Source organism: Lottia gigantea (genome assembly GCF_000327385.1).
Source record: "Lottia gigantea unplaced genomic scaffold LOTGIsca_14, whole genome shotgun sequence".
Classification (NCBI taxonomy): Eukaryota; Metazoa; Mollusca; class Gastropoda; family Lottiidae; genus Lottia; species Lottia gigantea.
Genome location: NW_008707617.1, coordinates 493,434 through 518,349, shown reverse-complemented (window position 1 = coordinate 518,349; position 24,916 = coordinate 493,434). Strand labels below are relative to the sequence as shown.

At 37.5% G+C, this 24,916-nt stretch overlaps 3 protein-coding genes across 3 annotated transcripts; all 3 read right to left on the bottom strand.

Moving 5' to 3' along the window:
- Positions 1 to 8,620: 8,620 nt before the first annotated feature.
- On the bottom strand, positions 8,621 to 10,660 carry LOTGIDRAFT_111802 (hypothetical protein; the record flags this gene model as incomplete). The annotated part of the gene is made up of 2 exons (XM_009049613.1): positions 8,621 to 9,549; positions 10,354 to 10,660. 2 exons carry the CDS (start codon positions 10,658 to 10,660, stop codon positions 8,621 to 8,623), a joined length of 1,236 nt encoding a protein of 411 aa, XP_009047861.1.
- A 3,627-nt stretch (positions 10,661 to 14,287) lies between these two features.
- LOTGIDRAFT_111743 (hypothetical protein) lies at positions 14,288 to 19,735 on the bottom strand (the record flags this gene model as incomplete). Its single annotated transcript, XM_009049612.1, has 2 exons — positions 14,288 to 14,856; positions 19,591 to 19,735. Coding segments are annotated over 2 exons (714 nt in total), but the record flags the coding sequence as incomplete, so codon positions are not given.
- Positions 19,736 to 23,361: 3,626 nt separating this feature from the next.
- LOTGIDRAFT_76922 (hypothetical protein) lies at positions 23,362 to 24,916 on the bottom strand (the record flags this gene model as incomplete). Its single annotated transcript, XM_009049611.1, has 3 exons — positions 23,362 to 23,876; positions 24,335 to 24,442; positions 24,772 to 24,916. Coding segments are annotated over 3 exons (768 nt in total), but the record flags the coding sequence as incomplete, so codon positions are not given.

Sequence of the window (24,916 nt, the reverse complement as noted above, 5' to 3'; positions counted from 1 at the left end):
ATGTAATTTGAAATGCCGATTACAATTCGTCAAATCTGATTTTTTAAAAGTATTGTGTTTGGATAATTTTGATCTCTATCAGCTGTTGCATCATGAATCTCTTTAACATTGAGTTGCAATCAATAAATTGCAGCTCTTCAGCTTACAGCCAACAGAATCAAGAACATGGTGTTAAGATTCAAGCTCTAATAGACTAAGCTACAGCCTGTCATTCTGAATTGAGAAAGAATTTTGTACCTGTAAGCCCATCAGTTGGTATAGAGTTATTGGCTCCTGATGTACAATAATAACCAGCAGAACATAGACCTGTTACATTTGTCTTACCCCAAGTCTCACAGTAACTACCTAGAAATAAACATCATCAAAGATTTGAAAGACATTATAACAAAAACAAATACTCATGCATCAAATGAATTATCAAATGATTGCATTCTTGCATTACCTATGATGACAACACTCTAAAGTTTTTGCTTCTGTTTTTGAGTCAAAGATACGTCTGGTTAATAATGATTTTTAATTCAAACAGTATAACTTACCTGGACTACAGTTGATGCAATCACTTATATCACCTAAACCAGTTTGATCCAAATAGGTTCCAGGGGGACAAGGACTGGGTGTTGATGTACCATTAGGACAATAATAACCAGCAGTACAGATATCACCATATACTTTTCCTATAGGTGATGGCTCTCTGGATCCTAGACTACAGTAATAACCTGCAAAGCAATTGGATATTATATCGATAACATGTTTTAGGGTCTCAGGTTCGTACATCAAAGTGACAAGATACCTTTTTGTGAGCCAGTCTCTCCAACCTACCGTACTGACAAAGGGGAAACTGGATATGAAAAATATCGAAGCCAAAAGCAGGTTCTACTCCCAGCACCCAGATTACAAAGTACAGAAAGGAAACAAAGACAAGCTTACCTGCCCAACAAGTACCAGATTGTACTGTCAAACCAGTTGTACTACAATAATGACCTGGTGTACAGGCGGTACAATCTGTTGAAGATTGTAAACCAGTTCGGTTACTAAATGTTCCAACAGGGCACCCTAAACCAGTGATACTACCAGTGATACAGTATTTACCCATAGGACAGATATCACCTGTTACCCCATCAGTTGGTGTTGAGTTGTACGCTCCAAGTGTACATATATATCCTGCAGCACATTGCCCTGATGTTTCTGTATTTCCTGAAATTTAAGATCATATGAACCAGGGGATATGATAAAGGGGACCTTAGTTTAAAAATAAGGTGTTTTGAACTGAGCCTGAAAGGATAAAAGCTTATAGATTGAACATGAATTCAAATCAGATGTTGGATACCATCTTTCAGATAATTCAGCTTCAGAATCCTTTATGAAATTTCATCTTACCTTCTCCAGCACAATAAGAGCCAGGATCACATGGTGTACATTGAGAATCTGTGGATAATCCAGTTTTGTTACCATAGCTACCTGGAGGGCACATATACTGAGTTTCATGTTGAGTACCCTGAGGACAGTATGAACCTTGTGGACAGATGGAGGGTACTGATACACCTCTGTAGCTTCTGTATCTTCCAGAGAAATTACCACTTGTTGTCATGTTACCATCATCCAAAACTTCATAATCTCCTGTGTAAGAGAAAAAATTACCTGATGCTTACTGTTTCTGAGTATTGCAGTTTCTTCTCTGAGCCAGCCAAGAGAATTCTACCAGAACCACAAGATCTTGACCATGACCTTGTTCCTTGAATTCCCACCAAACCATACATAAAACATATCATGCTACCATATACAACACAACATTATATTATGTATGCTCAAAAGATCACAACATATTCTTACCAATTGCTTTACAATAGGAACCAGCTGGGCAAGCTTCACAATCACTCTTCTTCCAGTGAGGTTGATAAGTACCAGATGGACAGCCAGTTTGATTCCAACTACCAGATAAACAGAAATGCCCTGGACTACAAGCCAGATTGACAGGTCTAGGTGATTCTTGACCCTCTGGACAGTAATAACCAGCATCACATGGACCGTTTGGAGATGACAAACCATATTCCTGACAGTAGTAACCGGCATCACAAGGTAAACAGTTTGTGATATTCACATTTCCTTCTCGGTCTAAAATGAGAAAGATTTGGTTTTTTTAATGGTTTAAACAATACGTGTAGTTCTTACTTAAGTATTCATAAATGCAACCTATGCCTCCTAAAAGTCATAGACAGAAGTTTAAAATTCAGAAATGTCAAAAAAGTTCCACTTCTCAAAGACTTTTATGCAATGCAATACTCAAACAAACTAAATATCTACTTTACCTGAATATGTTCCTGGTGGACAGAGTTCTTCAACCAGTGTTCCATTTGGACAGTATCTGCCTTTAGAGCAGGGTTGTGGATCAGGAACTGTTGAACTACCATTACAATAGTAACCAGCATAACAATCACCTGATGGTTCTGACAGAGCATGTATCTCACAATACTGACCCAGTGGACATGGCACTGGTTGTGAACTTCCAATTGGACAGTAGGTTCCTGAAATGATAGTCATTCATTCAATCGAGGGATCTTCAATGATGCTAGAACGGAGGTATTATTGGAGAAAGGTGGTCATCGTAAGTAGGCTGATATATGTCACTGGTTTTTTACAATATAAAATCTTACCTGGAGTGCATATTCCACCAGTATTTTGTAATGAATATATTGGACATGTTGTATTGTCATCATTAGTGGTATTGACTACAGGTGAAGGTTTATTACTAAAAGCACCACCTGAACAGAACCACCCAGCAGCACATTGACCTGTTGGTATCTCTAATCCGTCCCCATCACAATATTCTCCACCTAAACACATAGATGTAACCTTATTTCAACTGACTATTCTGCTCTTCTGTGGGCAATAAAAACGCCATGCCATGTGGTGATGCTTAGTCTTTGACATCCATGGATTTAAACACAGTACAACATAAACAGCTAATTATATTTTCAATGTGCATTAAAGCAAAGGGAAAACCAGAGAAAATGTTTCAAAATTCATCTGATGCACTAAATAGTTACCTGGACAAGGTAGACAGTCAAACATATTATCACTATGAGTTTGGTTGTTGTAAGTTCCTGATGAACATGGATATCGTCTAGCTGTTTTAGTTCCTGATAAACAGTAGGCTCCTAAAATCAACAAAAATCTTATACACAAAATCCAGAAAAACGCAAACAGTATGATGCATAATTTTGATACTTGAGATCTGGTTGACGGTTTAGAAATGAATTCATGCTTATAACTTTTATTCTACATCATACTGAGCTAAAGAAGACATAGGGGGAAAACTTAGAGTCAGTGGGATAATTCTGCTGTAATACAGCTGTTGTCAGGAGAAGTCAAATCCAAATTATAAGAAGTGCTCTTTTGCATTGTATTCTTCCAAAATGTACATTACATACTCATAGAAGCATGAAAATCTTTTTGAGGTTTGGCAATGACCATATTTATTGACAAATCTAAATGAACATTCTGGACAAAGCTACTAACCTTTAGGACAAGGAGTATCAGTATAGGTTGTTGAATTGGCCAAGCAATAATAACCAGCAGGACATGTGAAACATTCAGCTTGATTAGTAATATCTGTATATGTACCAGCTAGACATCCTAATGGGTTAGTTGTACCTTCTGGACAATAGTGACCAATTGGGCATTCACCTTAAAAAAAAGAAAATGGATTAAAAAATCAGATTGTAAAGTCAGAAAATTATCATATTGCTTTGTCCCTGCATATATGAAGTAATTGAAAATCCATTACTAAAATTGTTACATTTGTGTTTACTTTACCTCCATATCCTGTATTATTATTGTTAGGTGATGCTGTATCTACTCCAGATTGACAATAATAGCCTGCTGAACATGGTCCAGAAACAGCAACTAATCCTGGTGTAGAACAATAATGTCCTCCATCACACTGGGTACATTCAGACTCTTCCATTAACATAACTGTAGGATTGTATGTCCCACTAGGACATAGTGACATGTTGAATCCTGTAACTGGTGGACAGAATCTGCCTTTAGGACAAGCATCTGAACGATCTTTATTAACACAGTAATATCTGGCAGGACATGGTTCACATTCACTGGCTAAGGTATGATTCATATAGGTACCTATAATTAGATATCATAGTAAATCAGTGTTCAAGTGATATGTTCCTAAGGTCAAATTAAACTGGCTTTGCTGAAAACAATTTGGGGGTGAATGGGTTTTAATCAGTTTTATTGTGGAATCATAACTGATACTCTTTTCTATGAACCAGAAGCTACTTTCATTTATGTTAGGTAATATATGTATTTTATATTTGTTGTATTTTTTAATAAGTAAACAACAACTTGTAAAGAGGTTTTCTAAATTTTGTATGTGGATCGAGGACACTGATAGCATCAATTTGCACCATTCCAATTTTTTTTCTGTGGTTCCTAAATTTCACTAAAACTAAGTGTTTGATGACCTCAATAATCCCAATATATATGCTTTATCACGTAAGGTCCTTTGTGATTACTGACGTCAAAAAGAACAAAAAGAACAAAAAGAAATTACCATCAGGACAAGGTATTGGAGCAGAAGATCCTATTGGACAATAAGCTCCAGATGGACAAATATCTCCAGTTACACCATCATTTGGACTGCTAGAGTTACTAGCTCTATCACAATAGTAACTAGCATCACAATCACCTATATACATCAATTGTAAATTAGAATCAACAGTATATATTGTAAACAAACACATTCTTACTAAACATTCTCTATTTAAGAAAATATTTCATAATGTGTAGCTCATTTATGTTAAACACCAGCTACAAAATATATTCGAATGCAACAATGTTCAAATGATTAGGAATGCACATGAACACTAGAAACTTAAAAGATTTGAACAATACAGCACAAAGTTTATATTATTGTTACTAACCTGTTACATTTGTCATTCCTTCTTGTTCACAGTACTTTCCACCTGGACAATCAAGGCAGTCAGCAATGTTTGATCGTCCAGTATCAGGTAAGAATGTTCCTCTTGGACATGGTTGTGGTGTACCAGTGCCAACTGGACAGAAGTGACCAGCAAGACAATAGTCTCCATAAGCTTGACCAATTGGATTCTGGACAATAGCACCAATTGTACAATAATGACCGCTCAAGCAGTCTCCAGAGACACTTGTTAATCCTACAAGTTAAGATTAAGTTAATTAAAAACAATATTTAAGCATTTCAGCAGATGAAGTCTTGCAAATGCATGCTCTACCAGATGATTCTGGTGAATTAACATCAAGAAGCTTACCATCAACAGCACAGTATTTTCCAGGTGGACACTGCTGGCATTCTGTTACATTCTCTAGCTGCTGTTGATTACTGAAGGTACCAGCAGGACATTTAACACCCTGGTCAGAGCCTCGTGGACAGAAATATCCTGGTGGACAGATGTACCCTGTGGTACCATCTGTAGGAGTTGAAGTATTAGCACCACCAGTACAAACATATCCTCCATTACATACATCTCTTGGTTCTACTAGACCTATAAAAAAGAGATAAAAAAAATATTATGTCATACTCTGCTATAATGCTATGTAATGCCTTCTTTACACATGACCAAACTTATTGTTCAAAACTTTTCACAAAACACATTGTTAACAGAGACAACTGGTATTCACTAGAACTTGTCCATCAATTACAAAACTAAACTCAACAAATTAACAAATGGCATTCCAGACTTTGATCAAAATCATACATGATCACCATCTCTGAATTATGCCATAATGTGCAACTTTTTGCTATCAGTAATTAAAATGCTCATATACTTTCTCTTGTTCCTAAAATTTGAATAATTTTGGCTAATTAAAAAAACAAAATAATTTAACAACTATCCATAAACAATTCTGATTGACTTACCTGGAGCATCACAGTAGTAGCCTCCAGTACATGGTAAACATTGATCAGCAGTTTGTATTGATGTTTGATTACTAAAAGTACCAGTAGGACAAGGGTAAGTTGTCTTTACCCCAGTCTGTGAGGGACAGTAATAACCAGATGGACAATCTGTTGGTATAATTACACCAGTATCTGGATCTCCAGTTATACTTCCTACTTCAACTGGATCACAGTAACTGAAATAGATAATAATCTCAAATTATAAATCAATTGTGACATGATGGATATTGACCCTATCAGAATGTATGAATACATGTATATCAATTGATATCAATTAAAATCATTGACGCCATTATCATAAGCATGGTTTTTCATTATTGGCAGTTTCATTTTCATACTTTAATTGCTGTACTGAGATCCCATCAATATATACATGCATACCAAGTTCCATCAAGCATTTTTACTAAGTCAAGGGGAATTACTCTCAAATCGTTCATCTCATACTTTGTGTTGGGGTATAAAAAAACCAATGCTCACCTTCCAGCTGGACAAATCTTGCATACACTTTGACTATTTTCATCTTGATAGAAACCTGTTTCACACATTACTGGCTGACCACTACCAATTGGACAGTAGTGACCAAGTGTACAATTATATTCTGGTGGTGATGGAGATTGTTGACCAGCTGGACAGTAGTATCCAGCCAGACATTGACCAGTGTAATTAGTATTGGCTAATCCTGAACAGTAATATCCTGGTGTACACAGATCACAGTTTGTAATATTAATGTTACCTGAAAAATCATTAGAAATGGGAGTTAAATTGAGTTTTATCTGGATCTTATTATCCTCAGGAAAATGGGAAAAGTCACAGATTATGTGCCAGGACAGGACAGCTATTTCTTAAACTTTTTTTTCTATATCAAAACCTTAATGCCCACCACCAGTAGCACACATGACACCTTTTCAAGTTTAGATCTCGCCAAGAGTTGGTTTCATGTCTGAATGTAGAGCCAATAAATTCAAGTTGTATCTCAAGAATACATTCATATAAGTTTGATGATTGATACATTGAATTTGTGACAGCAATTCAGGCTAATTCTATTTGGATTAGAAAATAATACATAACATACCTTTGTTATTACTCATAGTACCAGCAGGACAAGGTGAAGGTGACTTTGATCCTTGCTCACAATAATAACCTTCAGGACATAGACCAGCAGGTGGATCAGGTCTGGAAGCACCACCATCACAGAAATATCCAGCATAACACAGTCCTTGTGGAGCATCAAGTTCATACAGCATGCAATACATTCCTTGGGTACAGAGTGTAGGATAGGATGTTCCTGGTTCACAATATGTTCCTGGCCAACACTTTCCACCTGTGTAGTTGGTTAAAGGACAGACACAATCTGGTAGACTGGTAGCATTCTCTACTGATACTGGTTTAGAGGAATAAGAACCACCTGTACAATACCATCCTGAGGAACAGTTACCACTTGGTTCAGACATACCATCCACTAAAATAAAATACCAGAATAATTCATGAAAATAATTTTGCATTTGATGTTTTGAAAACTTTTGAAGATGAAAACTAAAATGAGTATCAACTACCTAGACTATTCACAATTTTATGGATCTGTAATGTGCACAGAAAGCACTTAATGCCTTTACTTTTCAGGCTCTCTGATAAGAAACTTTAGAGCTTTATAGACGAAATGGAATAACATTTTCCTACAAAATTGTAGTTGAAAGAAAAAAAACTTTTAATCATACAAGCTGTAGCTCACTTACCTTCACAATATTTACCAGGTGGACATGACAGACAATCGTTTTGAGAACTACTTCCATTAGCTGGATTGTAGCTACCTTTTGGACAAGGATATTCAAATGGATCACTTGTACCAAGTGGACAGTAGTAACCTGATGGACAGATCTGTTGATTAAAATCTGTGGAGTTCTCTATACAGTAATAACCAGCTGGACATAATGTACAGTTAACTTGATGTGTGCTATCACTGAAACAAACAAACAGAAAGGCATGGTGAACAGTTAGCAATTGATAAAGGATTTATCAACTAATACGACAAAAAGGTCATGTGATTGCTAACTAATCTGCTTTAAGCTACTAAATTTCTTCTTACCTATAGCTGCCAGCTTGACAAGGTAATGGGTTGATTGTTTTAGTTGGACAATAATGACCGATGGGACATGGTCCACCAATACCTGAATGACCTCCAGAAGGTGTAGACGTATCAACACCTGAAATGATAAAAAGGAAAAGTTATCAACTGCTTACTTATGTAATAATAATATTTGTTAATAATTAAACCTTTGATAAGCTTAGGTATATCCAAATATTCATATTGGGTAATCCAGAATTGACAAAGTTTAAGAAATTACCTGAAGTACAATAGTATCCTGCTTGACAATCACCAGATACACTATCAAGACCAGATGTTAAACAATAACTACCACCATCACAATCTGTACATTGACTTAAACTACTCATACCATATACTGGATTATAGGTACCAGCAGGACATGGCTGTAGATCAGCACCAGTTTTATATGGACAATAATATCCTACAAGTAGAAAAGTAAGTAACTTTCTTAAGGTTCAAATTGCTGGGAAGGCTGAACTTAATCACTCTTTTAATGCCACTGAACCTCTAATATTGATTGATCATAAAGAGTAATCAACATATCCTTAACTATAATGGATTGATTGTCATATTTCTCCTAAAATAACATCAAACATACCTGGCAAACAAGGATCAGCTCTATCTCTATTGACACAATAATGACCATCTGGACAATCATAGCATACTGCTGCACCAGAATGGTTGGTATAGGTACCATTTGGACAATAGTAATGTTGAGGTGAAGCTACAGGACAATATGATCCTGATGGACAGATATTACCAGTAATACCATCATAGGGCGAAGGAGCACTAGCCCGACCTATACAATAAAATCCTTCATTGCAATCTCCCGCTTCCTGTCCTGCCCCAGTGATGTTACAGAATTTGCCAGGGCTACATGGTATGCAGTCTGAATCATTGACTCTTCTATTAAATGGTTGGTAGGTTCCAGCAGGACATGCTGTTGGTTGATAACTATGATCAGGACAGTAGTATCCAACTGGGCATTCGTCTCCATAACTTTTTCCAACTGGATTAGCTTCTTCAGAAGCATTGGTGCAGAAGTAACCAGCCAAGCAACTGCCATTTGGAGCTGATAATCCAGAAATAGCACAATACTCTCCAGGAGGACAAACTGAGCATTCAGATAAAGCTGTTAGTAGCGGTCTATCACCATATGTTCCTTGTGGACATGGTATAGTTTGTGATGATCCTTTTGGACAGTACGTGCCCTGAGGACAAGGTCCACCCACAGATGATAAGCTTGGTGCTGGTGTGGCAGATGCTAACACACAGTAATAGCCAGCAAAACATTTTGATGTAGGTTCTGTTATGTTTTCTGCTTCACAATAATAACCAGGTGGACAATCTCTACATTCAGTAAGACTTTCTAAACTGGTAGTGTTACTATAGGTTCCAAGGGGACATGGGTATTCTCTATCTGTTTTAGTTCCATTATAGCAATAAAATCCAGCTGGACATACTTTTGGGGTCACTACACCATGAGATGGAGCACCTATACCACTTTGCTCTTCAGTGATTGCTTCATTCTGGTCACAATAACTTCCACTTGGACACATAAAGCAGCTACCTTTTCCACTAAGTGGTTGATAATAGCCTGAAGGACATGGGGATTGGTTTGCACTTCCTGTTGGACAAGAATGACCTGCAAGACATTCATTTCCTGGTGGTTGTGGTTGAATCATACCTTCTGGACAAAACCAGCCTTCACTGCAGTCACCATTTGGAAGAGCTCTTCCTACTCCTGAACAGTACATACCTGCAGTACATGGTAAGCAACTTGTGATATTAACATTACCGAACATGTTGCTGTAGCTTCCTTCAGCACATGCAGTTGGTTGGCCACTTGCCTTTGGACAATAGTGTCCTTTAGGGCAAATATCTCCATAGGTTTCATTGACTGGATTTTGTAGAATTGAACTGCCACTACAGTAATAACCAGCATCACATTCACCAGAGACATTTGCCAAACCATCACTTCCACAATAATGTCCAAGCAGGCAAGGTATAGGTGAATCTGAACCTTCAGGACAGAAGTTACCAGCCAGACATTTTCCTCCTTTTGTTAGGTCTCCTGAATTTGAAGGTCTGTCAGTGGATGAACCTATGATACAATAATATCCACCAGCACAATTTCCTTCTGGTTCTGAAAGTCCTGTCACAGAGCAATATTTTCCAGGAAGACAATATTCACAACTGCTTATATTTTCTCCTCTTGTAATGTTATTGAATGTACCAACAGGACATAGAAATTGGCTAGCATATTCTGTTTTTGATGGACAGTAGCTTCCTGTAGGACATTCAGTAGTTGAAATTGCCTTTTCTTCACAATAATACCCAACTGGACAATCTAAACAGCTTTGTTGTTGTTCAAGATTATTATAGGTTCCTGCAACACAATTGACAGGCTGACTTGATCCAGTTTCACAATATGTTCCCACAGGACATGGTCCACCAGTTGCTGTAGTCAGTGAAGGATTAGATGAATTAGATCCCTCTGTGCAATAGAAGCCAGCATCGCATAGACCTCTGGGGTATTCTAGAGCTGTAAGGTCACAGTAATATCCTGGAAGACAAAGCTGACATTCAGCAATATCTGTCAGCATTGTCTTATTATTGAATGTTCCTAATGGACACGGAATTGGATTCTGAGTCTGCTGGGGACAGTAATAACCTGGTGGACAACTTCCAGCATCTCCTGAACCCGCTCCAGATGGTGTTGATGAGTCAGCTCCATACCTACAATAATATCCTGGTTCACATGGTCCTTGTACTGTTGTTTGGTTTGTTTGATCACAGTAGAAACCACCAGTACACTGGGTACATTGAGTTACATTTTCTAATCCAGTAACAATGCTGAAGGTTCCTGCAGGACATGATTGCCAGACATGGCCTGTTCCAGCAGGACAATAAAAGCCTGCTGGACAAGCTTCCGGATTTGTGCCACTGATGCAGAAATAACCTGGTGTGCATTCTTGGCATTCATCATTTAACTCTGTATCTGTAAAGGAGCCAGGTGCACATTGTATTGGACTAGGAGTTCCCTCTGGACAATAATGACCTACAGGGCACTTATTACCAGTTGTACCATCTGTTGGTGATGAAGTAGTGGCATTTCCAGAGCAGAAATATCCTGATGAGCAATTTCCAACAGGTGAAGTCAAACCATAATTTGGACAATATTGTCCTGGAGAGCACCCCAGACATTGGCTTTCAAATTCTAAACCTGTAAATAGGAAAAAGTAAATCTGTGTTATATATTTTTAAACTAATAGATAATTTATACATTTTTCAACTGAGGCAACTAAAGAATTAAATATATTCATTAAACAAGAAAAAAAACTGTGAGTCAGTTAGTGACCAGAAGAAAATGGACAAAGAAAATAAATTTTAACATATATGAAATATATAAAATACTTGACAGATTTACCTGTAACTGGGTTAAAAGTCCCTGGTGGACATGGTACAGTAGTATTAGATCCTGTAGGACAGTAAGATCCAGGTGGACAGATATTACCAGTGATACCATCTGTTGGTGTTGGTGATTGAGCACCAGATAGGCAATAATAACCACCATTACATTGTCCTTGCGGTGATGATAATCCAAGTCTATCACAATAATTACCACCTGCAAAAATTACAGAAAGGAAAATCAGTGAGACACAATAATATCACACCAAAATATGATTGCACTATTTTGCTTCATGATATTTTTTAAAAATCAGGGGTTAATCAAAGTAGTTTTTCTTGAACGAGGTTTTTAAAACTGAAACAATATCCTGTAAAATATATACGTCAAATTTAATTGTAAGTAAGGTTTGCCATAACATACCAGTACAGTTTGTACACTCTTCAGCTGATTTCAAATTATACTGGTCACTAAATGTACCAATTAAACAACCATATTCTGTAGATAGTTTAGTACCAGATGGACAGTAATATCCTGGTTGACATGATTCAGGGTTTTGAACTCCATGAGTACAATGGGTAGTATTCTGCACAGTACCATCACAGAAATAACCTTCAGGACAAACCTTACAACTTGCCTAAAAAATATGAAGTTCAAGTTGAGTGAATCAATGACAAAATACATTGGATTCTTCTGTTCCATAATACTTTACAGATCCCTCAACAGTAAAACAAAAACAAGAAAAATGTCACCATATAACTTTGCAGAAAATGTGTGAGAAATTCAGAAATCCATTTCAATCAATCAATTACCTTTCCAAATTCATCTTGATAAGTACCAGAACTACAGGCTAGTTGTGTAGGGCTTCCAGATGGGCAGTAATGTCCTGGGTTACAGATATAATCTATAGGACTACTTGTATTCTGTCCTACTGGACAATAATAATTAGCATCACAGTCTCCAGTAGGTTTCTCATCTCCATAATTATCACAATACATTCCTAAAATATCACAGAAAAATGACATCAAACCTAGATCCAATCACATTTAGTTTAAGTCTGCTAACTTATGACGTCATTTGCACATGGATGAGTATTTCCATGGTAACAGTGGAAAGTATCACTGAAGATTTGATTCAATGACAATAACCTAAAACCCACGGTTTAGAGCAGCATACTTTGGAAATAATATTTAGGACATAAACTTCAAAGTTTTTAATTTTTATAGTTTCATTCATACTTAAACTCACCAGCAGTACAAAGTTGACAATTTGAAAACTCCTTATTTCCTGTTGTATTAGAGAAATAGCCTGGTGGACATGGTTGAGGTATACTGGTGCCTGATGGACAATAATGACCTTTTGGACAGAGACCACCAGTATCATCATTTTGAGGATCAGGTTGAGTAGCTGATGTTGTGCAGTAATAGCCAGCATTACATTCTCCAGTGACATTTTCTAGTCCAACACTCTCACAATAATATCCTAAAATACAAGAATGAAATATATGTTCAGATCGTCTTGTAAGCAAAAACCATAAATTTATTATATATTATTGTGTTATTCAAAATCCTAACTTAAGATTAAAATAGTCATTTGTACCTAGATGACAAAAATTTCCGCAGTACAATATACAGGAATTAGCAAGTTATTTTGTACATGCTCATAATCAAAATAAGAACTTTAAAGGTTACTCACCAGGTAAGCATGGCAGTGGTTCAGATGATCCTACAGGACAATACTGTCCAGCTTGACATTGACCACCTGTCATATCTACAGGACATGAACAATTCAGATTGGTAAAATTTCCAATATCTGTAGGCATAACACTCCAAGCTCCTCTTATACAATACCATCCACCTGAACATTGACCAGATGTTGACGAAAGACCAGGACTATCACAATAGTATCCTGGATCACATGGTGTACAGTCATCTTCCTTCTGCTTTCCTGTCATTGGATTGTAGGTTCCTTTAGGACAAGGGAATTCATACTGATGTTTTGTACCTTCTGGACAATAGTATCCTTGTGGACAATCATTACCAGCAAAGGCTGTGGAATTTTCAGGACAGAAATATCCAGCTGGACACTGTGTACATTGGTCTTGGCCAGTGTTTGGGTTGTAAGTGCCTGATGGACACCCAAGAGGATAAGATGTTCCATTAGGACAGTAATTTCCAATTGGACATGGACCACCAGTGCTATCCAAGACAGGATTATTTGGTGATGAGGCTCCTAGTAAGCAAAAGAACCCTGCTGCACATTCTCCTGTTGGTTTAGTTAAACCTTCACTTTCACAATACATTCCTAAGAGAAGAATTAAATAATAATAATTAAATTATTATCCCTCCCAACAAATATTTTATTTAGAAACTAAATTAGGAGAAGTTTATGCACTATATATGTATCTGGTCAGTCAAATAGGACCTGTAGGAATTGGGTTACTTACCATAAGAACATGGTGTACAATCAGATGATTTGGTCAGTTTGGTATTGTTGCTATATGTACCAGAAGGACATTTTAAAGGTGTTACTGTCCTCTTTGGACAATAATGGCCTTCAGGACAAGGACCAGCATCTCCAGTAAAACCTGTATCAGGAGTAGGAGTATCAGATCCTAGGGTACAATAATACCCAGCATCACATTCTCCTGATATAGCTGTTCCATTAAGTACAGAACAGTAGAATCCACCATCACATTGTGTACAGTTTTCTACATGAGATAATCCCGTTGATATACTGTAGGTACCTGCTGGGCAGGATTGCCATACCACTCCTAGAATATTATTTAAGAGAGTCAATAAAGCTTTATATCACATATAAATACTTAAATCATACGAAGGAAGTTAAGAAAAAAATTTTTAACCAATAAACTAAGATTGAAGAAGGATAACAAGAAACACTCACCAGTTCCTTCTGGACAATAATATCCAGGTGGACAGTCTTCAGGTGTAGTTTGTGAAACACAATAATGTCCAGGTGTACAGTTAAAGCATTCATCAGCACCAGTATTTGGCATATAAGTACCATCAGCACATGGTATGGGTACAGCAGTCCCAATAGGACAATAGTTGCCGATGGTACAACTGTTTCCAGTCACACCATCACTTGGATTTGATACCACTGCTCCTTGACTACAATAGAATCTTGCATCACAAGTACCAGTTGGTTCTTTGAGACCAGTGCTAGCACAATAGTAACCACCAGTACATTGTTGGCACTCCCCAGCAATACCTAATCCAGTGCTATTAGACCATGTCCCAAGAGGACATGGTATAGGCGCTGGAGTTCCTTTTGGACAGTATTGACCTTCTGGACAGAGACTACCTGTTATGCCATCAGTTGGTGTAGGTGTTGATGATCCTCCCAAGCAGATATACCTTGCTGAACAATCTCCTGGAAAAGTTTTCATAATATTTTTAAGGAATAGTTCAGAGATTTTGGAGAGAATGCAATAAACCATGTGTATCACCAGTAAATGTTCAGATGGATATATTTACTTTTATTTGTTACTTGAATAATTTGTAATGTACAGCAAGTTGTACAAGCAAAGATCACAACAGATGTAAATAAATTAAAATTTGATTTCCTTACCAGTGACATTACTCCATCCAATATACCCACAGTATTTCCCTGCATCACATTGTAGACATTCTGACACACTTTCTAACTGTGTATTGGGACTATAGGTTCCTAGAGGACAACCATACTGTGTATCCCATTGTGTACCATTAGGACAATAATAACCCACGGGACATGGGTAGGATAAATAGTTATCTAAATTATCTCCATTATTACAGTAGTAACCTAAAAAAAGAACAATATTTTAGAGTCAGTTTCTGACTGAAGGAGACAAGATTCTTCTTTCAGATCCCTGGTTCCCACCCCCTAGGGGTGTAGAACTTTGGTGCAACTTTGTGGCTAACTGTGTAGGAGAAGAATTAGTTTTGAATTCAGACAGCACCTCACATCATCACATGCTGGAAATGTGAATGAAACAAAATTTTTGAGGTGTGAAAGGTCCAGGTGATTGGTCTTGCGGTGTGAAGGCTGAGAAAGGTTGGGAAACCACTGTTCTAGTTACCTTGCTTTTTTCAGCTTGAAAATATAATCAATAGCATAAATGCTCTTTAAAAAAAATGTGGGAGCAAGAATTTACAGGCAGAAATCACACAATATATAATACAAAGAAAAGGAAAGGAACTGATTTTAATAACAACCATACCTGCAACACATTCTTTACAAAATCCTTGACCACTCTGGTCTTGATAGGTTCCTGATGGACATTTAATCTCTTGTAAACTACCGCTAGGACAGTAGTATCCTGGTGAACATATAAATGGGTCGCTTCTATTTTGACCAGGCGGGCAGTAATAACCTTCAAAATAAGAAATTCAATTGATCATTTTATCATTGCGTCATGATTTTCATTTTTCATCCACCACTGCCCCCATATTTTAATTCATTACAAATACATTAGTTCAAGTGGTAAGACTTGCTGTATGACCTAGGTCCCATTAATTTATATTATTTGATTTTCAAAGGCTTTCTGGAAAGTGGTATCTTAGAAAGAGACTTTCTCATTGAGTATATCAATTGTTTAGACAGAAGATACTCTAGCTGGTGTTCAAACCAAGTACCTATACTGGTTACAGATGCACTTACAAAGAAAGAGCCAATGAAAAAATTTAAAACATGGATTTGGGATTATTAAAAGGAAAGGGTTACCTTCTGAACAAGGACCTGTTGGTTCAACAAGACCCTCTGATTCACAATAATAACCCTGAGTACACTGCCAACAGTCTGTTACCAGAGTATTACCAGTCCTGTTAGAAAATGTACCACTAGGGCATTTATCTTGATTACTTGTACTTCCTGGACCTACAAATTACCAGAAACATTTTGATCAATTTAAATTGATGACAACAAAGATCTAATCCTCAGAGAAAATTCCCATCAAGCTACCACTGAGTAATGCTCCTACTTTTAAGAAAAGCTTCAGGACCAGATAGTTTGATGATTTTTCTTGAAGGAGAATATCTTGTAGCCAGCTGCAAAAGTATGAAAGACAACTCTAAGAAACTCTGCTCAGCACAAGATTTGGCATCTTGTGTTGAGAGTAAGAGTACAAAATATATATAAACTAAAAAATCATGGAATATTTTAGGACTTACCACAATATCTGCCCTGTGGACAGATGTTACCAGTAATACCATCTGTAGGATCATCTCTTTTGGATTCTATATTACAATAATATCCTTCTTTACATGGCCCACTTACATCTGCTAATCCTACATACAAAATATCAACAATCTTATAATATAGAAATTATAGTCAATGATCAAAAGCAGTAATGGTAGAAGATGTTTTGCATAATTTCTGAAACAAAAATACCTTAGTTGGCTATTCTATTATATTCAAATTTATGTTTTCCCACTGCCTAAAATAATGCAGCCTGATTCATTATCAAATTATTAAGAAATGTCTTTATCAAAACAACATTCTCAAATCCACAGACCCCCCTTCATTTTCTCCTTTCAGAAGAAATAATGACATACCTGGAATATCACAATAGTTGCCTTCTCTACATGATGTTGGTTCATGTGATCCTGTGGGACAGTAAAAACCTGGTTGACATTGGCCACCAGTCACTGTATTGGGACATAAACAGTCTCCTGATGTATAGTTGTTATATTCTGTAGGTTTATCAGACCATGCACCCAATACACAGAAAAATCCTGCAAAAGATACAACGTTAGTAGTTTTAGATCCATCTTTCAATGAACTACCCAATCTGTTATCAAAAGAATTCAAAATGAAATTTTCAAGCCCTCTTGTGTGGAGATAAAGAGGAAATCTTACCAGAACTACACAATCCTGTTGGTTCAGCTAGACCTTGATTATCACAATATTCTCCTGGAGGACAAGGGAAGCAATCATCTACTGTCTGACCCTTGGTGAAGTTCCTGTAGTAACCTCTTGGACAAGGATGTTCATTACCATATTCAGTACCATTTGAACAATAGTGACCAACAGGACAAGGATAAAGCTCATAATTGGTGATATTCTCTGGACAGAAGTAACCAGATGGACATGTGAAACATAGTGATTGACCAGTTATGTTGTTGTAGGTTCCTGCTGGACATTCCAATGGATATGAGGTTCCTTCTGGACAGTAGTGACCAATAGGACAAGGACCACCAATATCTGGTTCAGCACCTGAAAGACATTCATTATCAGGGTGATTGCAAGTTACTGAAGTTCATCAAATACCTAATAACAAGATCGTAAATATATTACATAACTTAGTTAAAAATTCATTCAAAAATAATCAAATACTGTGAATCTATCCAGTTTCCAGGATTTATAATTGATTTATGAGAAAAAGTGACTATGAACACAGTCAACAACCTACCTGTAGGATTTGGAGCATTGTTACCACGTAAACAATAGAATCCAGGAGAACATGGTCCAGTGACCTCAGTTAGATTAGTTGATCCACAATATTTTCCTAATTTACAAGGGATGCAATCTTGCTTCTTCTCCCCATACTCTACATCTCTATATGTACCATTAGGGCAAGCTATAGGATCCTCTGTTTGTACTGGACAGTAGAAACCAGCTGGACACGGTCCACCAATACCACTGGATGTGTATGGTGTAGGGGTACTAATGTTTACTCCTGAAAAATGGTCAAGATTTTTGATGCAATCTGTGGTCATCAGTATTAAGAATTGAGGCTCGTCTGTGTTAATTTGATTTAAGGTCCATGAAAATAAAATAACTACAAATAATTACTACAGAAAGAGATACAATGTAGATCATGTTATCTTACCTAATTTACAGTAATAACCAGCTGAACAAGGTCCTGTACCAGTACCGTTAACACTAAAGTCAAAATCTATTGCACCCAAACTGTCACAGTAGAATCCTCCTAAACATGGTTTACAATCATCTATTGAAGGCATTCCTGGAAAAGAAACACATTCAGTGTCAACCCAACTATGCCATTTGAACCTTTGGGAGATTTTTATAATGTTTTGAATCATTAAAATAGCTAAAAGATAGAATAATACTCACCTAAATCTGGATTGTAAGTTCCTCGGGGACAGTATGGTTGAGCTGCTGTAGTATTACCAGGACAGTATCGTCCTCTTGGACATCTTAATGGTACTTCACCATCCACACAGTAAAATCCAATAGGACAGTCAAAACACTGGTCTAATCCAGTTACATTTGTGAATGAACCTGGTGGACATCTTTTGGGTTCACCTAAAATGGCAAAATTCAATATCCAGTGTATTCCAAATTCAGTGAAATGTTTCAAATTTAGAAAAGCCCTAGAAATGGTAAAAAATAAGTTTTAATTATAGTTTTAATTATAAAGTGTCTCACCTGTTCCTTCGGGACAGTAATGGCCTTTGGGACATTCATCACCTGTAGCACCACCATCCATTGGCTTATTAGTCTTAGCAGCAAATCGACAGAAATATCCTGCAGAGCACACTCCATTAGGTGCAGTTAATCCCTTACCATTACAGACCAAACCAGGATCACAGGGTGTACAACCAATCTGATCATGAAGACCAGAGAAATTACTATAGGTACCATTACTGCATGGATTATGGACATAATCACCAGTGCCTTCTGGACAGAAGAATCCTGGTGGACAGAGATCACCAAATGGCATATCAATGGGAGATGACGTATTGGATCCACGTGAACAGTAATGTCCAGCAACACATAGTGTAACAGGTTCATTGAGACCGACTGACTCGCATCCAAAACCAGGAGTACACATATCACAATGTGCTTCTTCATATCTACCAACATCCTTGAGGAAGGTTCCTCTTGGGCATGGTATAGGGAATCCACTGGCTTCTGGACAATAATAACCAGCAGGACAGATGATCTGTTCAATAGTACCTGTTCCATTACAGTAGTAACCTTGAGGACAAACTAAGCATGATGATGATCTCTGAGCAGGCTGATATCGGCCAATAGGACATTGTTCAGGTTTGAAAGCACCCTCCAAAGTGAAGTGACCAGCAGGTGTGTCAAATTGTGTAGGAACACCAGCTCCACCAATACAATAATAACCAGGTGCACACCTCTGGGATGCCTCTGTACTACTAGATCCTGAACAGAAGAATCCAGGATCACAGGGAATGCAGTCGAATTCGGTCTTAGCACCAGGTGATTTACTGTATTTTCCGAAAGGACAAGGAATTCCGATTGCAGATCCAGCTGGACAGTATCCTCCAGCAGGGCACAATCCACCAGTTGGACCATCGGGTGGAGCAGAGGAGTAGGCTTTCTCTCTACAATAGAATCCAGCATCACATAAACCTGTTGGCTCTGTTTGACCAATTCCATCACAGTATCTACCTCCTGGACATGGTGCACAGTCGGTACTTCTTCTTAATCCTGAAGATGAAATAATGAATATAAAATATCTCGATTATTTTTGTTTGGAAAGAAATATTTTTTTTCAATAGAATGTGCTTAATAAGTTATTTTTGCTTTCTACTTCATTAACTTCCAAGAAGAAAAATGAATATATGACTTACCTGTTGAGTTACTGTATGTTCCAAGTGGACATGGTTGTGGGAAGGTGCTACCACTGACACAGAAAAACCCAGGTGGACAATCTATAGGTTCTGCTAATCCTTCACGGTCACAGTAATACCCAGAAATACATTCAGCACAATCTTGGAATGATTCTTTTGCAGATCCATTACGATAAAATCCAATTGGACAAGGGAATGAGTAAGCATCACCAGTTCCTAGAGGACAGTAATAGCCACCTGGACAGTCATCAGCAGGTTCAGAAAGACCAGCTGGAGAACAGTACTTCCCTGGAGTACATTTGGCACATTCTGAAACTTGCCTTCTACCAAATTCAGCATTAAATGTACCAATAGGACAAGGAACAGGAAGTGGACTAACATTGCCTGCTGGGCAATAGTGACCTTTTCGACATGGATCTCTGATCAAATCTGGTTGTCTGTCCATTCCAGCTGGACATTCAACACCAGGTGGACAGATTCTCTTGGTCTCCATAAATGTTTTGCTGGTAGTGTTTAGGTCACAATAGTATCCTGGTTCGCAGATGGAACAAATATCTGCTCCTGTATCAGAGTAATTTCCTCTGCTACATGGTAGTGGTTCAACATTGCCATTACCAGGACAGTAGTAACCTGCTGTACAATCTAAACATATAGCTAGACTTTCTCCTTTCTTTACTGAGTTATATTTACCACTGAAATTCAATACATTATATCAAAGTCAGATGCAAAAATTACAAAATCTTTGATTAATTCTGCAGCACAAATTTATGAAAATACATGGCATTTTTATTTGGTAATCTCTAGAGATTTACAGCAATTTGAAAGAAAAATCTCATCCTCTAGAATAATTCCAGACTTTTTCCCAAATTAGGAAATTCATTGTTAAAACAAGGCCTACTTACGGTGGACAGGTAGTGGGTAGAACAGATGCTACTGGACAATAGTTTCCCTCTGGACAATCAACACATTGCTCATGTCTAGTGTTGCCAAGTTGATCACTGTATGAACCAGCATGACATGGAAATTCATCTCCTCTCTTTGTTCCTATAAATAGCATATAAAATAATAACTACTCAATATAACTCTCTTCAATGGTCTCCCCAAAGGGTATGTCAGACTGAGAAACACAGTTGCAGAGTGAGGGTCGGGATATACTGACCACACATTATGTCATAACTAAAATAATTGGGTAGTAACTTTGCTTTCTGCTTTAAAAAAGCAAATCTACCTTTAGTGGACAAAAAGACTTACCATCAGGACACCAGTGACCTTTATGACAAAGTGCAGTTGGAGCTGGGGAACCTTCTAAACAATACCATCCTCTTGGGCATACATAACAATCTTCTTGTCTGTATAGATTAGTTAGGTTGGTGAATGTTCCAGCAGGGCAAGGGTGTTCAGTAGCTGATCCAGTTCTCAAAGGACAGTAATGACCTTTAGCACAAGCAATAGGTGGATTCTGTGTACCACCTGTAGCTCTAGGACAAGCAACACGTAATGGACAATCATCACACTGTTCAACAGCAGTAAGGTTGTTAAAATTGGTGAATGTTCCAGGAGGACATGCATAATCTGGTGTATCTTGGTTAGGTAGTGTGTTGCCACCAGGACAGTAGTAACCTGGTGAACATCGTTTATCTGGTTCTGTTAATCCATACACTGTACATGCCCAACCACTTAGACAATCTACACATGAAGTCTGAGCACCTTGAGTGGTCAATGGATTGAAAGATCCTGGTGAACAAGCTGAAGGATATATGAAAAATAAAGCTTTTGTAGAATATATATTATATATCTTTTGGGATTCTTCCATTACCAGGAAGATTTTAAGCATCAAATATGAAAGGATTAAGGACCTACAAATAAAGCATCAATCTTATCAATCAAAGACTAAATCAAGTAATTAAGATAAGAATGATGGAAGAACTAACCAGTTGGTGTATCAGTTCCCTCAGTACAGTAATGACCAGCTTGACAAATCTTACAGAATTCCAATCCTGTAGTGCCTTGTTCTTCAGTGTATTTACCAGCTGGACAAGGTGTTGGTGTACCACTACCACTTGGACAGTATTTACCCCTTGGACAGATATTAGCATCCAAGAAAGGATCAGCAGAACCTGAAATGAAAAAAAAATACACAATACCAATTATTAACTGATTTACTTCAATTTGTTGGCTCTTATATATTGAGTACAGACAAAAAAATTGTCCTTATTTTAAAGTCTACTACTAAATTGAATGCCAAGCTTACCCTTCCAGAAAACTCTGAATCCTACTTTACCTGATAATATCTCACTTCTGTAATGTTAACAGAGGCTACTTGTGCTACAATTTATAGATACTGTATGGAATTGTCCATTTTTATTAGCACAAGAAGATAATGGCATTTCAACAACAATGAAGTTACAGCTTACCTGCAGAACAGAATCTCCCTTGTGGACATGTCAAACATTCAGAAGCAGTCACAGCACCTAATTCGTGGAAGTATTTACCAGCTGGACATGGATTCTCTTTATAATCACCAGCACTTGCAGGACAGTAATGACCTTGTGCACAGAGTAAACTTGATGTTGGTTGTCCAGCTGTGCCTTCAGGACAATAATAACCTTGTGGACAAGCAGTACATTCTGCCTCACTTTTCAAGCCTGTGAAAAACAATGAATATAAGTTATAATGTTCGTTACATATGTGTCCATTTTTTCAATGACTGTCAACAGCAAATTTTGATTTTTTGGATTACTTACCAACAGTTGAACCATATGTTCCTTTTGGACAAAATGTTTCTGTGGCACCATCAGTACAGTAGTAACCTAACCTACATACAGCAGTAGGTGGATCTTTTCTGGTACTTCCTTCTGGACATAAATACCTGGAAGAAAGAAGTACATTATATCCTGTGATAGCACTACATTACGTAAAGATTTTGTGGAAGTGTGCAAACTATAACTAAACGAAAGTTGACATTGCCTCACAATCACTCAAGAGTAACAGAAATAACATAAAAAACAAGAGAAAGGTCCTCTTGAGTTGCTTAATTGAGGATTCTCCAGTAATCAAGGCAACAAGTTAAAGAGTTTTCAATCATGATTCTAAAGTAAGTAAAGTCATTGGATTGAGACGTATCAATCTTTCTCAATAATATTTCTATGTAAGTTCAATTTGTCCTTATGAAAACTTACCCTGCATCACAATCAGAGCAAACTGTGGCTACACCACTGCTGTATTTACCAACTTCACAGATAGTAGGATTCTGATTCTTTTGATCAGTTGGACATTTGTATCCAGCTGGACATGGTGTACATGATGTTTGACCACCTAAACTGTAATAGCCATCACTGCAAGCTGAGCCAGGAACGTTGTTATTTGGACATTCTTTGCCAGCTGGACAAACAGTGCAAGATGTAGCTCCTGCTTCAGCAAAAGTACCAGATGAACAAAGAAGCTTATAACTGTCAAATTTGGAAGGACAGGCATATCCAGCAGGACATTCAACACATGCTGCTCTCTTTCCTTCACTATAGAACCCATCAGAACAGGGTGTTTCTGTAGCTGATGTTGTGCTTGGACATTCATAACCAGCTGGACATTCTGTACATGCCGATTGTTGTCCTGATGAATAAGTTCCTGGTGAACAAGTTTCTGTCAAAGCAGAGCTTGTTGAGGGACAAGCTTCACCAGCTGGACAAGGGGTACAAGCTGTAGCATCACCACTAGAGTAGAAACCTTCAGCACATTGGGAATTCTGTGAGCCATCTTTACTGGGACATTGCCATCCAGCTGGACATGGTGTACATGCATCGAACCCACTATATGAATAGGCCCCTGTAGCACAATCTGTTTCAGTATCTGTTGTTATTGAGGGACAGTATTTGCCTGATGGACAGATGGTACAGGAAGACTGGTTACCAGTGGAGTATGTTCCTAAAAACAAATCATTGTTCATATATAAATAATTCCAGAATGATTCAGAAAGAAAAATTTAACAGATCAATCTAAGATTCTTGCAGATACACAAAACCATTATGATTGAGAATTCAAACTGAAGATCAGTCATGATTGACAAAAACATAAGCATCAAAACCAATGGTGTTTCTATATATCAATATGGCCACACAAAATTGTCAGGGGGACTCACAAACAATGCTTTCCTAAATAAAATGGAGGCAGGGAGGAGACAAATACATGGCCTTTCTTACTCCCCCATGAGAAACTTATTGAAACAGCAATCTATAATCTAAATTCCAAAATGATGATTGAAAATGAAGATCTAGAAGAATCTCAAACGAATAAGTTACCTGGAGAACAGACTTGTTGATCAGCACCAGTAGTTGTTGATGGACAATAATAGCCAGCAGGACAACCAGTACATGTAGTAACACCACCAGTACTATATGTTCCAGGTGTACATACTACTGGTGATACAGTAGTTGAGGAACATTTATAACCAGCTGGACATGATGTACAATCTGTTGTTCCACCTAATGAATATTCGCCAGCAGCACAGGTAACTGGTGTCGAGCTAAAATCAAGGTAACAACCATTGAATTTAATTATAAAATATATAAGATACAACTTTTGTGAAAATCTGTCATACCAAAGCAGTTCATCACATTTTTTGTACTATCTTCTTCTATGAAGACATATTTTATAAGTAGATAATTACAGAAACAACAATCCAAGCTTTATATTGCAACAGAAAGCATAACTTACCTGGTAGAGGGACATTTGGAGCCTGCAGGACACTCAGTACAAGTTGTGGTAGAGCCAGTAGCAAAGGTACCCGGTTGACAAGGTATTGGTGCAATGCTAGGGAAGGGACACATAGAACCAGCAGGACATGGTTTACATGTGTCTTCACCTTCTAGACTGTAAAAACCAGTTGAACA